The sequence below is a fragment of the Aplidium turbinatum genome, chromosome 2 (assembly GCF_918807975.1).
Source record: "Aplidium turbinatum chromosome 2, kaAplTurb1.1, whole genome shotgun sequence".
NCBI classification, from domain to species: Eukaryota; Metazoa; Chordata; class Ascidiacea; order Aplousobranchia; family Polyclinidae; genus Aplidium; species Aplidium turbinatum.
In genome coordinates, this window is record NC_137473.1 from 45,375,176 (window position 1) to 45,396,268 (window position 21,093).

The 21,093-nt window shown below is 38.6% G+C and overlaps 1 protein-coding gene across 3 annotated transcripts; it reads right to left on the reverse strand.

Moving 5' to 3' along the window:
* Window positions 1–1,438: 1,438 nt before the first annotated feature.
* LOC145787280 (lysine-specific histone demethylase 1A-like) lies at window positions 1,439–18,631 on the reverse strand. Of its 3 annotated transcripts, none has more exons than XM_082599002.1 (13): window positions 18,499–18,631; window positions 12,666–12,802; window positions 11,891–12,071; window positions 11,283–11,389; window positions 10,598–10,774; window positions 8,045–8,187; window positions 7,563–7,785; window positions 6,766–6,972; window positions 3,875–4,007; window positions 3,310–3,515; window positions 2,550–2,795; window positions 2,223–2,397; window positions 1,439–1,810 (listed from the first exon to the last, which is right to left on the reverse strand). In XM_082599002.1, exons 1-13 carry the CDS (start codon window positions 18,518–18,520, stop codon window positions 1,671–1,673), a joined length of 2,097 nt encoding a protein of 698 aa, XP_082455128.1. In that variant the 5' UTR covers window positions 18,521–18,631; the 3' UTR covers window positions 1,439–1,670. The 3 variants fall into 3 exon arrangements, with proteins under 3 accessions (XP_082455128.1, XP_082455137.1, XP_082455120.1); XM_082599011.1 differs by having other exon boundaries at window positions 6,787–6,972; window positions 12,666–12,805; window positions 18,499–18,625; XM_082598994.1 differs by having other exon boundaries at window positions 12,666–12,805; window positions 18,499–18,625.
* Window positions 18,632–21,093: the final 2,462 nt, after the last annotated feature.

Sequence of the window (21,093 nt, forward strand, 5' to 3'; positions counted from 1 at the left end):
CCCGTTAATCAATTAAACATTTTGCTATCACCACATCCTGTTGGGATGGTAGCCACTTTAACAAGTCGAAATTCTGCCACTGAAATTGATTAGAATGCAACCGCCAACCAATCAGAACATGTTATAAGAGGCTACCGTCCAATTGTGATCCTTCTCGCACTCATCCAGAGAGTTAATGCTTGTTTTGAACTTTATTTAGTAATTACAGAAGAAAAAGAGCAATAGCAGTAGTGGGAATCGAACCCGCGTCAATGAAATGACTACTTTCTAGCCCTAACCCCTAAGCCAATCAGCTGACAAAAAATCCATCACTTAATTTGCTTTCTATTATCTTCTTTTTGCCATTTTTTACGTCACTTAAACCGTAGCTTGTGATTGGTTGGCGGTTTCATTCTAATCAATTTCAGTGGCAGAATTTCGACTTGTTAAAGTGGCTACCTGTTGGGATGGTCGTTTAAAGCAGGGCTTCCCAAACTTTTTTGCTCGAGACCCCTTTTAATCTCCTAAAATGTTTCCCGGCCCCTTACGATTAAAACGACGAACAGTGTGAAATATACATTTGTGATATTTATTGAAAAGCTTAAATCTAACGAAAACGAATTTATCGTTCTCAGTTCAGTTTGTTTTTATTTATTTCTGACCATAACAACAAAGCCTATGGGTAGCGTACTGGAAACAAAACAAAAAAGCAAACACATTTATTCAGTGTGAACAAAGCAAGTCCATCCGTTGCTCAGTGTTTGTTAATGCAGGTCTCAAAGCGGTTTTAATGTTGTTTAGGTTGGAACGGTAGGTAAAGTGAGAACATTTCAGATAAATCCTTTTGAAATTTTGGTTTCCAGATGATCAGTTTTTTGATGAACGCATCAATTTTAGATTTCAATGCAAAATATTGATGTTTTCTCCTGGGAGGAACAAATTAAAATCGTTTGGTTTTTCAAGCAAATCTGACATATGACATAATTTTAAAGCTAGATGTTATTGTGAAAATGGTGGACCAAGACCGAATTTTATTCTGTTGGAAAAATCACGATTTCCGTTTTCAACGTTAATTGGCTAGCCGTTTTAAAGCTTTGGCTTTTGAAAGCCATCTCACTTCACAATGCAGTAAAAGAGTTTTTAACTACGATTGCATTTCACCTTATAGATTTTCAAAAATACGGGCAGCCTATTGAGTGCGCGACTCTTAATAAAGTTAATAACTGTCACAGCATCTCGCACAGAAGTGTTAATATGCAGTACCTTGTGCAAATTGGAATAGCCTACTTTCTGCGACCCCTGAAGTTCGTTACGCGACCCCGAGTTTGGGAAGCCCTGGTTTAGAGCTTAGACTACTGCTGCCTAATAAAAAAGTGTTGTAGTTTAACCCCTGCATCAGATGTATCGCCTGTAGACATAAACAGTTAAAACCATTTTCTACTACAATGATTTAGTTTACGAATTTATTTTACTGCAAGTAACATTGGCACAAAGTTGCTACTGGACTCTCAAATCCTGAACTGTGAAAACAATGTTGGGCAAATTCAAGCACTGGCAGTGTAAGACTAACTTGCGATAGTCATAATTCAGCACGTCACGTAAACATTAAATCGGCAAGACCGCGATTTTATTGTTTTTGCACCACGTTTTGAAGATAGACTTTGTGAAATATCATCATTTGCTGGCGCACGTCAGGGTTCCTGCATGTCGACTTCTTCATTTGCAGCATTTGCGGGTCCAATAAATATCTCAGCGATCCTTGCAGCTTCACGGAATCCACTAAGCAAGGCGCCATGGACAGTGGCAGGATAGTTCCTCATTGTGTGTTCACCTGCAACAAGAAATGGCCAGCTAACAAAACTGATCCTTTTCACATTGATTGAACACATAACGGTACTGTATATAGGTGGATATGATTCAACGTATACAGATTTTAACTACAATAAGAAAATGTTAAAGTTTTCGAGAGATTTGAATAAATTACACAAAATTGGGGACCGGTTTTGAAATCAAGCAAAATTTCGACCAAAGGAAATACTTCGCTCATGGCAGTGATTCCAACGTAAATCTTTTAGGGCTAAACAATTTTAGTAAAAACAAAACCATGTTATTGACTCTAATATAAACACGGCGACCAGATTGTCTTCTAATAAACGTTTAAACGTAGGAAGATTTGAACTCATAACTAAGGTTCTTCATAGTTACCGTACGAGAAATAACGACTAATTTACGTGGGTTTCTACCTGCAAAAAATAAGACTGGGTTCTTGCTGTCCCCGCTATCCATTGCGGAACCATCAGCGTTAACCGGAGTTGCCATGATGTCATAGTCGTCGCCTGATGACCCGGTGGCAACGTACGAGTAACTTCCGCGGCTCCATGGCTCGGAACCCCACCTAGTGACGGTGTAACTGAGCGGCTGCAAGATAAATACAAATTTCAAAATGGGAGTAGCAGATAAAAATTGATCTTTAGAAATTAGAATTAAGACACTTAACAAAACGCATGCCTTCATTAACGAAGAGAAGCATTTTAACGAAAAAAAATATTTGTAGCCAACAACCAACTTACATCCGGGACGTTGCTTGAGCCGAAGATGCCCTTAAGCACCGCAAGTGTTCGTGAGATGACGACACCATCCCCCACGTGCTCCATAACATTGGCGGCCTCTCCCGCCACTAGGGCTATGAGTACTGGAGCCCGGTAAATAGCCCAAAATAAAAACAACTCGCCCCTGGAACTGGTCGTTGATCCAATGTGGCCGAATAGATTCGACGCTGAAGAATCCCAAAATGGCCGCTCAAAACACAACACAATCTGAAAACATAAAACGGAAACACTGTGATTAGAGACAAGGTAATAATTTAGTTTTTTAGCGTCTCAGCCGGTTGCCATTTGATACAACGTAAAGCTGCCACCATGCTCGTCATTGCTTTGAAATAGTGGACAAACAAACATAATTATATTTATACGATGCCATCACAACAGCGGCATAGGGCAAACACGTTTGCCTACTCCAGTCATCTCAAAATTGCTAAAAGTACGACAAAGCATAACATAAAAAGTTGAGGGTAACTGCTTTAGACATAAATTCAATTGATATTCGGGGACACTGGAATCAGTGCCTGCAAAGTGATAATAACTAAGCCATTTTATAAACTAAAAACATATTTAGCATCATAGTGCATTCATTTAGGTTAACAAAACACGTCAACTATGACATACTTTGGTGTCATATCGGAAAAGGTGAAAGCATAAAATGACGTCAGGTGATATTTGAACTCTCACTTCAGTCGCACTTTGACGACCTTCTTGCAAAGAGCTGTTTTACCTTGTTTAGGTTGCCAAATCCCATTCTTTTCACAGCGGCCATCTTCCAGTCAGGAAGGGGCGGGTCGAACACAACATTCGGGCCGTGGTCTAGTTCCGGGTTGGGTGGTCTGAGGACACCTAGTGGCAGTGTGCATAGTACAACATCGCACTCCAGTGTCGTAGGTGGGGAATTGACTTGTGTTGATTGCACAATAACCTGGCAGCCTGAAAGATGTAAACTAACGTGTAATAGACGAAATTTCGTCAAACAAACTGTGTATTTGTATTCAGTCAAGGAAACGATAGGTGCTGCAAAAAATTTTTCGAGGACAAGACTCGTATGTGTCGTCTACTATCACATAAAAAATTATATATTAGCCTACTCACGAGAAATGGAGTTCACTTTGAGTCCTTTCCGAACGACAAAAACTCGTCATTGTTACATCATTATAACATCTAGTCACGTCAGCCTTGCAGTCAACAAGCTAATGATAGTGATTCTAAATAAACTTCACTACAGTATTTGTGTATGGATAATTGGATGGATATGCAAACGGTACGTGAGAGATGCAAATACGCCCTACCTTTGTCTGTGTAAGTTATCTTTCTCACAGCTGTGTTCAACCGAATGTTGAGAGAATCTGCGTATGCGATTGGAAGACTTGAATAACCATTTCTTACCACGAGATGGCTTCCGCTGAATTCGTAAGCATCGTCCTAACGCATTGCAAACATTTAGTAGTGCTTTGTCAAAAAGAGCCAACTATTTATTTTTATTTTTTAATTTCGTTGTTTGTTGACGTATTGCGTAGCCGAGTGGTCCCAGACAACAAAATCCGTCAATTTTTATATCGATTTGCGTCTGCAGAAGTTGAATCAATGCAAAAATGACGGATTTTGCTGTCTGGAGTGAGAGCCTTTGCACGACGCTTGAAAGAACGTCAGTTCGATGCAAACAAGAACACGCGGCTGTTTTGTTTGTCGTATCCAGGCTTACACCCGGTGGTTGAAGATTTAGATTAAGTGGACGGGACGGCAAGGAAGACAATCTTGGTGTCCACCTTCAGGCATGCCTTTAAGTGTCCTGCCAAAGACACAGCTGCATGCTCATGAGCGGTGTCGAACCGGTGCCCTTTCGATTACCGTTCCAGGGTTCTCACCACTCGGCTATGCAGCCGACGCGGCTGTGTCTTGGCGCGGTGCTTATAGTGCGCTTGAAGGTATACACGAAGACCGGCATTCTTCTCTCCTCAATACTTTGTCCTAGTCATAGATATGACAAAAAACTGAAACTTAACATTTGGAAAGGCAATTTTTTGTTACCATAATTCTGATTATTTTTAAGAAGTCGATGATATTAAATTATTGTAATTAACTCATGGATAACATAAAAGGGGGAACTAGATTAGAGTGATTTCTAGGTGACTACGGTGAGTGATTTCTCGCACGCACAGCATAACAGAAAGTCGGAAATTGTAGCCAGTGTTGGACTGTTGGTTCAAATTCAAACGCAAGACAAAGCAAATTGTTATTGCAAAAAAACGCCAAAGCTTAATTGCATTACACCCGCCAAGTGCGCTGGCAATGTTTTCATCGAAAGCTTCAATCTACTAAAATGTTAAACAGTTTCGCCATCAATCATCATACCATTAGCTAAAAGATATTCCTGCATGCAACTAATTAAACGTTTTCAGATGCCAAATCAATGTGAAAAGGTTGATCTTGTTAGATGTTAAAGGCTGATTGTTCTGCGTTGTTTCAACATTGCTGTGCAAGTACAACTGTACACGTTGACACAACGTATTAGAGTGAAAAGAAGTATACTCCAGCCAGCAAATCAGTCTTTTTTTTACACTGATTTAACATTAATACAGATACAAGAAATTAAATCAATGTAAAAAAGAGACTTCTTTGCTGGTTGGGACGAAGGGAAAACCCACACAACTTCTAACTCTCAAATAGAAGATTTAATAGCATGCCAAATTGTGGGATCTATTACAATTTGCAGACGCCGATTCGGAGATAGCCAGTTTAGGAAACGACTGTTTCGGTTTCAACGTTTTCGAAAATCCCGTTTCGATGTTGCTTCTGTTTATTTTGAAAAAATTATGGAAATAACTAGGTAGGCGGTTTCAAGACATTGTGAACATATTACAAATTCAGGTAACTAAATAACACTTTTTTTTGAAAATTAACCGACATTCTATAGTTTTCTATTGAATAGTCCGTGAAACGATAACAATGAATCTGTCCACATCTTCTATCAAGTCTTATAAGTTTGGCTGATACACCACAGATCGACACATTTTTATGCGACGGAGTTGTATACTGAAAGGATCCCACTAGCTGAACCGGGTGGTAAGCTGGGGGCACACAAGTAGACGATCCACTGTTTGGGGCTTGGTGCCAAAAATAACATGTAATTGGGCTCGTGTTGTAGTTCCACTTTACCATTGCATATGATCATTGTATTTGTAGATCTGTCCATTGATGCGTGAATAACTACGCAGTATAGCTGACTCTCTGTCAGCTTGTATTTTACCCAACTTGGATTTGAGCTTGGGTCATTTTTAACTTTGCCTTGATCTGATCATATCCAAGAAACAAACACAAATGTTGAACCATAGGCATACGAAGCCGAATAACGTGATCAAGTTTAACATCTTCAAGTTTATTACATATAGAAACACAAAACTACGCAACAAATTAATTATGTTTTGTTTAGTTTTGTGTTTCTATATGTAATAAACTTGAAGATGTTAAACTTGATCACGTTACTCGGCTATGTATGCCTATGGTTCAACAAGACAAACTCTCTACCGAAGCTCAAACATAAATGTCTCATTACAATTAAACTGAGTTTTCTACCGCTTTGTTTCAGTTTGATTTTTAACGTCATATTAAAATATTTTGCCCATTCTGCAGCGGATCTCAAACATATTTTTCAGTAAAAGTGGCTCGCGTGGTTAAAAAAGTTTGAAATCACTGGTCGAGTGTGTGACAGTGTGAAACCGACATTTGTTGAATGACATAGATGCTATTTAATTGCCTAATCTACTGCATGTAGCCTACAATCCAGCTAACAAGATAACAGATAACATACATTCGCTACCTTTTCCACATGATATTTGCGATTTATTTTTATAAATATTAGCAGGACCAAACGGGATTTTTGAGAACGTTCGCACCGAACTGACCATAATCGAATCGATTTATTTCCGAAAAGGCATCTCCGAATCAGCCGCGCCAAATCGGGCCATTCCGCAAATTGTGAAATTGTGCAAACAAAATAACAACAACTTTCTTGCTGAAACAAGTGCCATTTTCGAAGTCGACGCATACACACCGAAAGCATTGAATCATTGTAAAGGGGGTGCAAAACCAAGACTTGAATGATTCGAGCAGAACTGAGAGATTATTGAAGTGCGCACTGCACAGCAAGATGCGTTGAACGAGATGGGAATACGCAACAAACCGTTTGATAGTTTTTAGACACCTGGTTCCAGTGCTTAAGGCTCAACTTATTCAAAGGGGTCGCATTGGCGAATTCCAAGTTTGCCAGATGCCAGTCCAACAGCTGGCGATCCTTGGACGAGAGATAGACGTCGCTAGGCTGGTTGTGTTCCATCGCCACGATCTCAGACTGAAGCTCAATCCGCTTTTGAGACAAGGTTTCGTATTCCTGGGAGAAGGAAAGCAATGACGCTGATAAGTGCAGAGAACTCGAGTGTTATGATATACGACCATATAAATGTGAACGTGACTTCAGTCCACTGCAATGTAGCTGCTTCCACTCTACCAATCACAAGTGAGGACGGGAACCCTCAGCAAACAGTGAACGCAGAGAGAACAAATTGTTAACATCATTCTTTAACTCCTATGGTTTGAACAAGGTCTTAAGAAAAATGTCACAAAAAAGAGTGGCATCAACAGATCCGTTGCAATTAATAAGCTTATACTTGGTCATCCTCATCAACCAATATTGATTATACAAATGGGTGTGTGGCAAAAATATCTAGTTGAGGTGCTGATACAAGAAAATGGGTCTTACGAAACTGTTGGTAATGCCCAACTGAAACATACCAACAGAAGCAAACAATTTTAGATTCTCTAAATGTAAAAAAGCAGAGAGCATCACACTAAATTGATGACAAAAAGTTTATAATTATAAAACTTTTGCCATACAAATATGGCTTCGTCGGTAAATCTCTCCATTTCAAATAGAAGTATGGCAAAAATTTTTAATTTGATGTCTTGTTCTAGGTTTCTCACCTTGCACGCTACTCGACAGTCTCTCAGTTTGCGCTTCCGGGCAAATAGCTTCTTAATATCATTACGAGAATGTTCAGGTAGATCGTCATACTCAGCTTTCAGCTTAATCGCTCGCTGTTCCGCTTCACGCATTTCCTGGAGGACTTTCCGGAGCTCTTTGTGGAGGTCATGGATTTTATGCCAATGAGCTAGCAGTTGCTCCTTCACTTTCTTCTCCTGGATTCTTGAAGTTAAATAACAGTAAATCACTAAATGCAAGAAAATAAGCTGGGGTATATGCATCATGCATGCAAATCAAAGTAGTTGAAAAGATGTATACATGTGGAAAAATATATAAAGGCTACATTGTAGTGTCCTTCCCGAGTGAGCACTTTTACTCAAATCTAGTTTGAATATTTAATCAGAATTGTTCTTTTTTCAAACAGCAACCATACCATGTACCATAAAACATAACCCTCAATGGTAAATAACGCATCACTTACTCAATAACTAACTCGAATGCTCGACCCAGTGACAACTGTTCCCCTTTGAAATGGTCAAGATTCATCTCATGACTGAGGTGGGCGGTTGCTTCAAGTAACTTGTTGAATTCTTGCTCAACCAGAACGTCTTTCTCTTTCGGAACCTTAAAATCGCAAAGAACACAGTCTCGTGAGGACCAATAGCTCAGGATAAGAAGTGGATCAATTTTGTCACCAGGATGAAGAGATCCGCATAAAACATTTCAGAAATTTAAATGAAAAGCATTTCATAAACAGTTGAACACTAAGGAAAGGGTGTTCGGACTTTACCAAAGAAATCGAACTCTTTCTTCAGTGCGACTGATGAAACTGGAACATTTGTATACAATGAATACATTGGCGTTGGCTGCAAGGCCAAGTTGCGAAAGTGTCTGTCCAATACTTGAAAAAACCTCGGCTCAACTTCAATACCCCATACGGCTGTGCCCATAGGCGCCTAACTATTTTTTTGACCGTGGGGGCGAAAGCGTGTTTCATCAGCAGCAACGTAAATTCAGCAAAATGTCACGCAGATCGATGACGTAATTATGCCGTCACACTAGGATTGCTTTTATTGCCACACTCGGAGTTATCGCTATGTTCGCCCTATCGTTAATTATTATAAACAAAACTCGATCACTTCGTTTAAGCAAACACATGCCATGCGTCTGTTAGGGGTTGATGGACTGCGACTCTTTTAAGCTAAGCACAACATAAAGTTCAGCAACGAACTAGATTTATTAGCATGAAACACGAGAGGAAAAGGTTTACTAAAAGGTATAGCCTGTTGTAGTATTTGCAATAATATGCTGGAAGCACTGCTTGTTGCAATCAGCGCGAGGAATGTCCGATTCTCCAGAAGCTACATTCTTGCGCTGACTGCAACGTGTTTATGTTAAGTTTAATCAGTTCGACTTATGCACTGGTAGAGAGCACACGTGTAATTCTTTTCCCTCAGTTTTCACAAATAAAAGGTATCAAACATAGCCTACTGTACTAATGGAATGACAATGTTTTGAAAATGGAATGCAAATACTAACTTGATCATACGCTTGAAAATATACCTGTTAAAAGTAAAATCATTCATGTTTACATCGATTCAACAGCACGTCACCTTGAATAAATTTAAGAGTTGCTGACATCCGTAAACAGCCCTTGAAAATAGTTACGGAGAGACGTTTGATTAAGTTTTCCACTTGACATTTCTCCCTTTTCACTACAATGTCGCAACTTATGACTAACCTGCTTTCAATTCGCTGTAAAACGCCGGTTTTCGTGTTGTAAATGAAACAAAAGATGCACATACTCCCGCCTTTGATCGGGTTTCTATGGCAACGGCCGTGTGTGCGCAATGTGGTTTGTACCAGTCCTTGTTGCGTTGGTTAATGTTAGTGGTTACCTCGGGCGGAGACTTCAAGTTCATTTTCACAGCGAGCGATTCACTGCAGAGGTTTCGACTTTCGAAAGCGACATCCAGTCTGTTTGCAAGTGCATAAAGCTAAACGCACGCTCCGTGTCTACATAGCAAATTGTGTTGTTTTTGGGTGCGTCTGCAGACGTTAAATCAATGTAAAATGACAGATTTTGTTGTCTGGTGTGGGATTGTAGCATCGCTGCTCGTTCTGGTGATTATTTATCGCGAAGCTGTTGCGGTTTGCATTTAAAAAATGTTTTCCTGCTGCCGATCGCTAGTTTATCTATTGTTTTATGTATCAATACAGCATAAAAGTTGCCCCCACGCAAAAATATGCGTGGGGGCCGGGCCCCCACGCCCCCACGGGTTAGGCGCCTATGGCTGTGCCTTAATCTGGCAAGACAATGATGATATGCTTCAAACTAAATAGGTCGACAATCCACATTTATAAATCACCAAGCTACGACAAAAATAGCACTGATATATACCACCTGGGCAAATCACTGTCAATACATATCAAGGCTTTGAAAAGCTGCAAAGACTAAGGCGAAAGAAATGATTTCAGTGCCACAGACAGTTTTCCATCACAAGATAGCTTCTAAAATGGTTTGTAGCAAGCAGATACCAAGCTGAAAAGCATACGTATGGAACAATACAAACAAACTATATAATAAGCTTTTATGAAGTAAAAGTCCTAGTTCTTCAATTTGTCGGAATGGACCGTTTCGGTGAGTCTGATTCGGTGAGAGCCTTTTTCGGTGAGAGCCCTATTCGGTGATTTTTTTTTAATTGTTGGGTACCGTAGCCTAATTATCATTGCCATTATAGGGTTAGGAGTTAAGGGTTAGAGTTTAGGGGATGGGGGTAAAGGGTTTAGAGGATAAGGTTTAGGGTCTTATTTCAACGTTTAGCGACGTTAAAACGATGTAAAAGCGGCAATGATAATTAGGCTACGGTACCCGATAATTTTCAAAAAAAAAATTCAAAAAAATCACCAAATAGGGCTATCACCGAAAAAGGCTCTCACCGAAAAGGCTCTCACCGAATCGGACTCACCGAATAGTAGCAGACCCTCAATTTGTATCATAATTTTAAATTCTTACATGGCATGGATAACTTACTCGCTGTCCGCCAGTCTCATACAAAGGACAATCTTGCTTTATTTTATGCAGTTCCATGTTGATTTGCTTGCTGATGACAGTGATGGGATTACCGCCTAACCCTGTCACCACCATTGCACCAAGATCAGCAACATACTTGCCTTTTCGAAAAGTTGAAATTCTTCCCCCAACTCTGTCCTAGAGGCCAAACAAAAAAAATTGTATTATATCCATCTTTTCAAATATATACAGTAGTAATTTACATAATTCTTAAGCATCTACTGAAAAACCTACACAAGTGATACTATGTTAAAAGTGTTTCGGTCTGCTACTGTTCGGAATCGGATCTGTTCATTTAAAGGAATTAGCTTATAATAGAGGTTAACTAAGTAAAGTGAGAGCAAAAAAGTATCAACTAAAGAATAAACAACAGCTACTAAAAGGCGTTTCATGATTAACAATAGAGGTTAATTGAATAAACTCACAGTCAAAAAAGCAGTGGTTAAACAGTAAGTAAGTCAAGTGTTCGTAAAAAAATCTCAACTAAAATCTCAACAAGAAAAAAATAAACAGTTATCAAACGCTAAATGGCCTTCGAAACTACCGTGCCGGCAGGCCATGTTAGGCCGGCTCCTGGTTCATCTATTTCACATCTTTAAATGGTAAGTCGATTGCTGAGAATAAGTATGTAACTGCTGCAACATACCCTTGCTTCCACTACAACAACTTCCATTCCAAATGAGTTTAATTGTCTTGCTGCAGCTAGTCCAGCCATTCCAGCACCAATGACAATTACTTTGCCTTTTTTGACTCCTAAACAGTTAGGCCATGATAAATAAAGGACATGGCTACATATAACTACAGCTAGTTCCACGATGGTGTTGGTAAAGATAAAGATGTTTCATATTTTGCTACACCCTAATCACAAAAATTCGTCATTGGAATTTTCACATCATTACTGGCTTTATTACACACATCATGTAAAAAATCATAGAGGTCAGGCCTATCTAAGTAATTCATTCCAGCTAATGTCTGTAATATTATTCCTTGTTCTAAGAAACGCTTTGGCAGGTAACATTTTGTAAACTGTTTCATTACAAAAAATCCAAGGCTAAAGTTTGCAAAATTATTTTAAATACAAGTTAATGACAACATATGAGACCCGATTGTCATACAAATAACCTCGGATACATATATGTAATGTATGTAAAGAGCTCTACCTGTAGACTTCGACGTAAAAGTGGTAATGTAAACTACTACAATCTCAAATATATACAAAAAAGATGAGTGCGTGGTGATGGCCCACCTACTCACTTCGAATTGGGTGTATCCTCTTAAATATACCAAAATTGATATAACCATGAATTTCCAGATATTTGTGAATTTGAAGACTGAGTTGCATGTAAGTGGGAAACAGAGTCTTGGAGTCAGGAATGTTTTGCACAGCCATCTCGTAAATCAGTTCTACTTTTGGATTTTCAATCCATAGTTGAAGCTATAATGCCAGAAATATATTTAAATGTGACCAAGTGATGAGTATATTTTTAAATGAGCAGATCTTATCAGTAATCCACTTTCGTTTTCAATCTGTTTTCCAATGTTCACTTGTTCAGTTACCAAACTTATTGTATTAATAACCCTGTTTTTATCAATATAAAGAATGACTTGCAATAAGATTATGTCAATTTGTAACAAGATTCATTTGAATAGATTCAGTATATATAAGAAAAAGACAGACCAGCAGATCTACATTAGTAAAGACCACTAGATTAGTAAACTAATGACAAAGTCATACCAGCAACTCTGACGATAGCTCAAACATATCTAAATCAGCAGAAAAAACAAAAAGACCAAGCAACAAGGTTCAAGTTTGGGGTTTTCAAATTAAAAACGTACTTCAAAGACATATTGTTGGGTAACATCATAATGATAGACTGTAACATTATCTTTATCCAATACAAAAGTATGATTACGGCAATTTAAAACAACTTACTTGAACACATTATCAAAATATATGCTAAAAGATGAACAACTATGAAAAAACTAAATTGGACAAAGGTATGTTAAAGTAACATGAAAGTAAACCTACCATTTGGTTTCGAATTTGCAAAAATGCTTTTAGTACTTCACTTGATCCTTCAGATATTGCAGGAAAAAGGCTTTTCTCTAAAGGTGAAAGTTCATTATGTGGAAGACGACTTTGAAAGGCAGCTCCAACAAGATCTACTGCTGAAAATAAATACAAAAGTTAGTGTCAAAATATTTTTTCAATTTACTAACACAGCACATCTAAAAGGCCAATTAAACCAGCATGGTCCATCTATTTCTAACCGGAATGGCCCGATTCGGTGAGTCCGATTCGGTGAGTTCGATTCGGTGAGTTCCCTATTCGGTGAGAGCCTTTTTCGGTGAGAGCCCTATTCGGTGAGTTTTTTTTTTAAATTATTGCGCGCCGTAGCCTAATTATCATTGCCGTTATAGGGTTAGGGGTTGCGGTTTTGGGGTTTCGGGGTTTTTGGGGCTTGGGTTTTTGGGGGTTTGGGTTTTTTTGGGGGGTTTGGGTTTTTGGGTTTTTTTGGGGGGTTTTGGGGTTTTTTTGGGAGTTTTGGGGTTTTTTGGGGGTTTGGGTTTTTGGGGTTTGGGTTTTTGGGTTAGGGGTTTTAATTAGGCTACGGTACCTGATAATTTTCAAAAAAAAAATTCAAAAAAATCACCGAATAGGGCTCTCACCGAAAAAGGCTCTCACCGAATCGGACTCACCGAATAGTAGCAGACCCATTTCTAACATGTGGTTGACATCATAAAAACTTGCAGGAAACAACTCACTGTACACTACAGTACTAGGCCAGTTGCAAAAAATGTATAACAGAGCAAATTTAAACACTTACTCCTGAAAAACAGCACAAGTAGTGTAAATTTCAAGCTCCTAACAATTTTACAATTGCTAAAAGTGGTAATATTGGAAAAAAGCCGCATTTCAGGTTAATCTTGTGGTTTCTTAAAGACTAAACTATCGAGGATGACAACTAATTCGACACTGCTTTGTTTTTATTCCAATCTTTACAAGAGACAAATTAGTTTGCAGCTGCTATCGACACATCTTCTAAAAGCTTAAACATTAAATAGATAAGTAATAAATATAAAATCTTTCAGCTCAAGAAATCTGTCTTCGCTGACTAATTTCTATAAACTCTTGTAGGAGTTCATCACGGAGTTTAATCTCAAATTATGGTAGTTGTATTTAACTTTTATAATTAAAAGCCTTTTTCGAAAGGACTTCGAAAGCTTTTTGCAAAGCTTAATCCTGGCAGTTTCGCAAACTTGTAGACTGTAAAGGCTTTGAATCACTGATGCAGGCCCGGTCACCAAGATTGACAGAGTGAAGTTTTCGATTGTTGAAGTGTTTTTGCCGAGGAATCCATTAGATGCCGCTGCATGGAGGGCAGTCCTTTACGTGCATTGCTCAAGCACACACCCCAAGCAGGGTTCGATCTTAGCACTGGTCCTCTGGCCAAGGTCTAGTGCGAGTTCCCAGCGGACCAGTATGAATCGTTTCGCACTGGTCCGACTGTCCAGTGCGAAACTATCGTATTATGTTGTTTGATCGTTTAGAGTGAGTGGTTCTCCTTTGCGTTTCTCTTCAAACAACAAAACATGTGATCCGTGCGTGTTAAACCGTAAGAAAAAGGCAATTGCAACATCACGTGTTAAATCTTAAGAAAAAAGCAATCGCAACATCACGTGATGGTGTTAACGAAGCTGAGGTCAAGGCTCCAGGCTGACCACGTAACAGATCTTCTGACCATCTAGCTACAGTCAGCAGAAATAAAAGATTTCAACCCCAAATCTACCATGGCAAACGATTCATCTGTGAGGTCAAGAAGGCCCGACACTGGCTATGTGTTTACAAGGCCAGACAAACACACATCGGATTCCGATTATGACCCTGTCATCAGAGTCCGATTATGACCCATCATCGGATTCAGAAATTGAAGAAGAGCCCCAAGTAGATTGAAGACTCGAAACGTAGATTGAATGTCTTGCCTAAATAAACTGTTGTTACTGTTATTGCCATTGTATATTTCCATGTTATTGTCACCATTGATTATTGTCGTTTTAAGGTGGTTTTCCCTGGGTTGGCCTCGTGCTTCCCACAACAATCTTGTTTTTATCAGTAAATGGGACGGACCAGTGCAATCTCGTGCGGACCGGTGCAAATGGTGAGCCACTAGTCCGGTTGTCCAGTGCGAAAAAAAGTTAAGGTTGAACCCTGCCAAGCGTCAAACATGCGCCGCTTGATCTTGTAGCTTCTTTTTTCCAGAAGTCACGCCTTAACCAACTGAGCTGTCGGTGGGGCGGACACTGCCATCACAGATGCAACTCAACAGACAACAAGAAGTAACAAAAGAACATGCAGTCTTCGAGTCAGTTGCTAGTGCTACCCAGGGTTTTTGCATATGGCTATTTGACTTGCATACTAGACAGGCCTATGGTTTATGGCAGTGATTCTCAAACTGTGTGCCGCGGCACACTAGTGTGCCGCCACAGATTCTCAAGTGTGCCGCGAATCTTTTTGAAATTTTGGAAAAGAACTGTATAAGTATTTAAAATAAGCCATTCATACAAGCATGCGACTTAAAAGCGCTCTCCTTCAATAGATGATAAATTAGCACATGTGACGATGAAACCAATTATGGCGTTGCCGATACAGCAGGGTAATTGCCACGTCACTATTGGGCTGCTATGTTAGCTATTGCTAACATTACTTCCCACCATTTGGAAGCAATGAATCAAGCAATGTTTCTGCAGAAGAAGAACAGCTCATTGGTTTACGAAAGGCAGTGGCTATTTGACCGGCGCCGGTCTTTGAATCTGAAACACTATTTGACCGTCATTACACAGTCACTTTTTTTCTTTTTCTCTTTCAAAGCAAAAGACGAGAAGCGCGTATATAAGTTCTAAATTCGACCAATTTATTCAACTCGTTACGTGGCGCGTGCGATGCGTCGCCGGCTCCTATTCTACAGGGACTGAGTTCGATACGACCCGGAAGCGTCCCTTTTCTTTATTTTATTTTTTTTTTAACTAAATTTTGACCCAAAGTGCATTTTTGTAGTCACTTTTTAATTTGAGTTGCATTACATTTACATACAGGCCTCGAAATTCACGGCGGACATGTCCGCCGTCACAGCATGTGATGTCCGCGGGAAGTACCCTCTAGATCGGTCATATTTGTCCGCCAAGAAATATCGCAGAACCTAGCGATACAAATCGTCATTGCATAGCACAAACAACTGTTGCAAGAATATAATTTGCGCTGGGAATGCGATGCGAAAAAGTTAATACTGTATCCCTTAGTTTCGAATTTTACGTTGCTTCAACGATTGATGACATTGAATCAGTGTAACAAAGGTGAATTCTTCGCTAAGAATCGATGGGAGTACCGGTACTTCACGGAGAGGGGAAAAAATAATTGTGCTTTTTCTAATGTTTTGTTTATTTATTTCGTCACTTTTGCTCACATGACACGCAAAAATAAACCTAAAGAAAAAAGCCTAGTGAAACTTTGCACATCAGAAAATAGTAGTGTTACGCGTTAGTGTAGAAGTTTTCCGACTCTTGCCCAGAGCATTGTGACGCAAGAAGCCACACGACCTCGTTCGATGGAAGTTAATCAGTTATGCGGCGTATTATTTTTGTATTAATTATTTGCATCAGACACAAAAAGTTCATAGAATTCAATTTTTAACAATCATCATATTATTATCATCATCATCATGTTTAGTAGCTACACGTCGTCAAGCGCACGTCGTTGGTCTGATGAAAGCTTTTCAGAGTGACATCGCTGAAATTTTAAAAAGCCTAAACCGTAGCTATGGTTCTCAAATGGCGAAGACTTATCAAGATAAAGGAATAAAGTATGACGATCGACGTTAAAACTGGAGTGTCCGCCGTGAGACTTAATTTGTCCGCCGAGATAGCTTCTCAGACCGGACACGTTTGTCCGCCGTCAACAAAAACGAATTTCGAGGCCTGTACATACCATTACCATTTTTTTAAAAGAAGCATTGTATATAACTAACTTGTTGTCGTTGAGAGCAAAAATGTAATGCTTTGTTCGGCAAACAGGGTCACATCAATCATTTTATTTTTCGTCATTAACGCGTCCGAGACGAAAAAGATACTAACTACAAAAATCGATATAGACCTACCAGCACATTAATGAACGGGCAAAGGTGGCAAAACCTTGAAAGGTTTAAAACGTGCCTGAATGAAAAATTATGTAGTAGGCTATAGTTAGCACGGCCACAAACAGAAAATTACCCAGAGAAAATCTCAAATTCCAGCAAACTAAAAAAACTCTTAACTTTATTACTCACACTTGAAAAGACATAAAAAATTGGGCTGGAGACAACTCAAATTAAAAATTGACTACAAAAATGCACTTCGGGTCAAAATTTTGTTAAAAAAAATAATAAATAAAAAAAATGAACGCTTCCGGGTCGTATCGAACTCAGTCCCTCTAGAATAGGAGCCGGCGACGCATCGCACGCACCACGTAACGAGTTGAATAAAATGGTCGGATTTAGAACTTATATACGCGCTTCTCATCTTCTGCTTTGAAAGAGAAAAAGAAAAAAAGTGACTGTATAGTGACGTCATGACCGGTCAAATAGTGTTTCAGATTCAAAGACCGGCGCCAGTCAAATAGCCACTGCCTTTACGAAACGATCCATTTTTTCAAACGCTGTTTCCACAAAATAACTTGGATGCGTTTTGGCTGTCTGCTTCCAAATTCTATTTCATGATCCGTGCAAAAGCAATTAAAATTATATTGCCATTTGCATCTTCATGGCTATGTGAACATGGCTTTTCAGTTTTGACTGAAATTAAAAGCTGTAAACAAGAGAGACTGCTTGAAATTGACGATGAAATTTCGGGTATATGTTTATCAACAATGCAACCTCGTTTCAGTCCAAGCTTATATAAACAAGCACATCCATCGCATTGACATGTGAAAATATTTTTTTTTAAAGCAACTTTTCTTCTTTTGTAAGTGTGCCGCGTGCGTTTTATATTTTTTCTAATGTGCCACAAGCTGAAAAAGTTTGAGAACCACTGGTTTATGGGGTTATTGTTTAAATTGAATTGCACTCCTGATTTTAAGAAATTTTGTCCAATGATGAATAGAAATATTGTAATATACAATTATACATATATACAAGATTACACAAGTTCAGTTCAGTTTATTGTTCTGGCGATAAAGAAACAAGAAGTACATACTAGGCTACAAATTGAGTATCTATCAGCACAACAGGATGGCAACGAAAGACCAGTAAGGTCATCTATGTCAGCTGCCAGTGCCACCCTAGCCTGTTGCAGGTAACACAGGTAATAAAAAAATACTGAATACTGAGAAAATTCCATAAAAATTTGTTTGCACATTGAATATGGCCTAGAGCTACAAGTACCGTATGCGAAACTGCCAGCTGAGTAAGCTCTCAAATTGATTGAGTCTGGTTGATTGAATCTTTATCCTCGGACTGGGAAAGTTTCTTGCTGTGCTTAATCCTGGCAGTTTTGCATACTTGTAGAGGCTTTGAATCACTGACGCTGGCTCGGTCACCGAGATTGACAGAGTGAAGTATCCGATTGTTGAAGTCTTGTTGCCTGGGAATTATTCCATTCATTAAATGCCGCTGAATGGAGAGCAGTCCTTAACGTGCGTAGCTCAAGCGCACACCGCGAGAGTCGAACCAGCGCAGCTTGATCTTGAAGCTTCTTCGTTTCAGAAGTCACGCGCTAACCAACTGAGCTATCAGGGCAGATGTATAAAAATGTAAAAACATGCAAAAAAACTAGGAAAATAGCTGAGAATTGCCAACATTCAAATATGTTTTTGCGTAAAATATCATACCTACCTTCATTTTCAACTTCTTCCATGATTAGAGATCAATTCGCACCGACCATAAAACTCTAAAAGTTAAGACAAGAACAAAAATTTGGAAGTTAGTGCTACCGTGCTTGCCACCGTGCTTGGTGTTGGTGATGCTGGTTGTCAGCAGGATTGCCAGATGCAAAATACTTCTATAGCCAAGCTTCAACTAAAAAATAACCAAACACCGTAAACAATAGCCAAATTTTAAAGTGCATAAGAGTGAGTGCCTGAGTGCTCACAACGGTAAACCATAATCTCTTCGTGGGAAAATTGTAACATAAAGTTCCCCGATCCGTTCATCTGCATGCAATGACCGAAAAAAACACTCTTCTGAAAACGTCTACTCAATCAATCAATCAATCAATGTTTTATTTGTCAGTAACAGGAACATAGGTACATGTTTGAAATATGCAATATACACAGTACAAAAGTTACACAAGTTCCCATACCGACAGGGAGACAACGAGACGACCATACGGTCTACTAGTCAATTGCCACCCTACGGAAATTACGATTTTGCCATTTAAAATAAGCTTAACTTACAAGAGAAAAATAATAATTGAAACGTTCCCGCGCTTCAACAACAGCATACGCACACAAAAAAACATATTGATGATAACGTAGGCCAAAACACAAAATTCCATGAAGCAAGCAGAGAATAATATAGTTTCCGAAGCAACTGACAAGTTGGTTTCCATAACATATCACTTACGATGCACTGTAGCTTTGTAAAATTAACGTTTTGATCTCTTTTTTGAAACAATGAAATGATAAGTTTTTTAGCCTACTTGGAACCTCTGACCAGAGCATTGGTCCCAATACCTGCATGGACTTCTTGCCAAATTCTGTGTTTGATCTGTTTATAAAATAATTGTTGCTTGTTTGATATCTTGTGTTATGCTGATGAATAGATGAAGCATTTGTAAATAAATCACAATACGTAGACGGATACTCATTCATATGAACTTTGTACATATGTTTTTTTATTTCAATGTTATGTATGTATTTTAGTTTCAAGATGTTCATTTTGAAAAATAAAAAATTAGTGTGAGCATAGTAATTTTGTTTCGTAATTATTCTTATAACCTTTTTTTGTAATTTTATTAATGGATCCAGTGCACTGTCACAGGCCTTTCCCCAGCTTGAAATACAATATTGCAAATGACAGTAAATCAAAGCGTGATACACATCTTTTAAAGTGTCTGTGTTGACATAATTTCTGAGTTTAAGCAACGCCCATGAACCTTTTGCTACTTTTCCGCAAATTTTATCTATGTGATATTTCCATGTTAATTTGTTATCTATGTAAACGCCAAGGTATTTTATTTGATCTTTTTGTTGAATGCTTGTGTTACCAATGTTAATGTTAAAATTTTTTATGTGTTTTTTATTTGTTATTAGCATGTATTCAGTTTTTGAGAAATTTAATGATAATCTATTAGGCTTCAACCAGTTGTAAACTTTTTGCATTTCGGCATTCACATTGTTCTGCAAATTTATTTCACATTTGTCGCTCATCGTAAGATTGGTGTCGTCTGCAAATAGTTTAACATTCATGTTTGTTGAATTTGGTAAGTCATTTATATAGAGTAAGAAAAGAAGGGGTCCCAATGTCGATCCTTGGGGCACACCGCAGGTAACCTGTCTTGAGTTTGAAGAGATTCCATTGACGACCGTGTGCTGTAGACGATTGCTGATATAGCTTTTTAACAATTGTAATGGAAGGCCCCGAAAACCGTATGTTTGCAGTTTCTGTATGAGAATAGTGTGATCAACTGTGTCGAAGGCTTTAGCTAAATCAAGAAATACAGAGCAAGTTGTATTTTTATTATCTAGGTTAGTTAAGATGTTATCACAAACGTTTGACACAGCTAACGAAGTGGAATATTGTGGTCTAAATCCATACTGATGTGGTGTGATCAGGTCTTTTTTTGTTAGATAATTGTACATTTGTTCATACAGGCATTTTTCGAATATTTTGGTGAAGGGGGACAATAGTGATATGGGCCTATAGTTGGAACAATTTTTCCTGGAGCCACTTTTGAAGATTGGGGTAACTTGAGCGACCTTTAGTACATCAGGATATACACCTTTATCGATACACTCATTGAATAAGTTGGTGAGAAAAGGGGCGATTATTGGTGAGGATAGTTTGACAAATCTCATAGGTATTCCATCATGTCCTGTACTTTTAGAGACAGAAAGATTATTAAGATGTTTTAATACTTCTTCTTGATTGACAGGTTTTAGGAAAAAGGAGAATGGGACACTTTGCAATTTCAATAATGAGCCAGGAGACGGTAGAGGGATTTTAGATGCCATAGAAGGACCAATTTCTGTGAAATAATCATTAAAACAGTTACTTATTTGTGCAGGGTCAGATATTTTTTCATTGTCAGTGCTAATTATTTCTTCTGGTATGTGAGCTGTGTGCTTATGTTTGTACTTGATGATGTCATTTATGGTTTTCCATATTTTTCCAGTGTTGTGCTTGCTTTGCGTAATAAGAAAACTGTAATGCATTTTTTTTGCTTGCTCTTTGGTATGAGTAAGTACATTTCTGTACTTTTTGTATGTT

Coding starts and splice junctions, on each gene's coding strand:
- LOC145787280 (XM_082598994.1), bottom strand. CDS start 18,520: ATGGAAGAAGTTGAAAATGAAG. Junction 11,390..11,890: donor GAGGATACACCCAATTCGAA/GTGAGTAGGTGG, acceptor CTAACTGTTTAG/GAGTCAAAAAAGGCAAAGTA. Junction 6,973..7,562: donor ACTGTCGAGTAGCGTGCAAG/GTGAGAAACCTA, acceptor TCCTTCTCCCAG/GAATACGAAACCTTGTCTCA.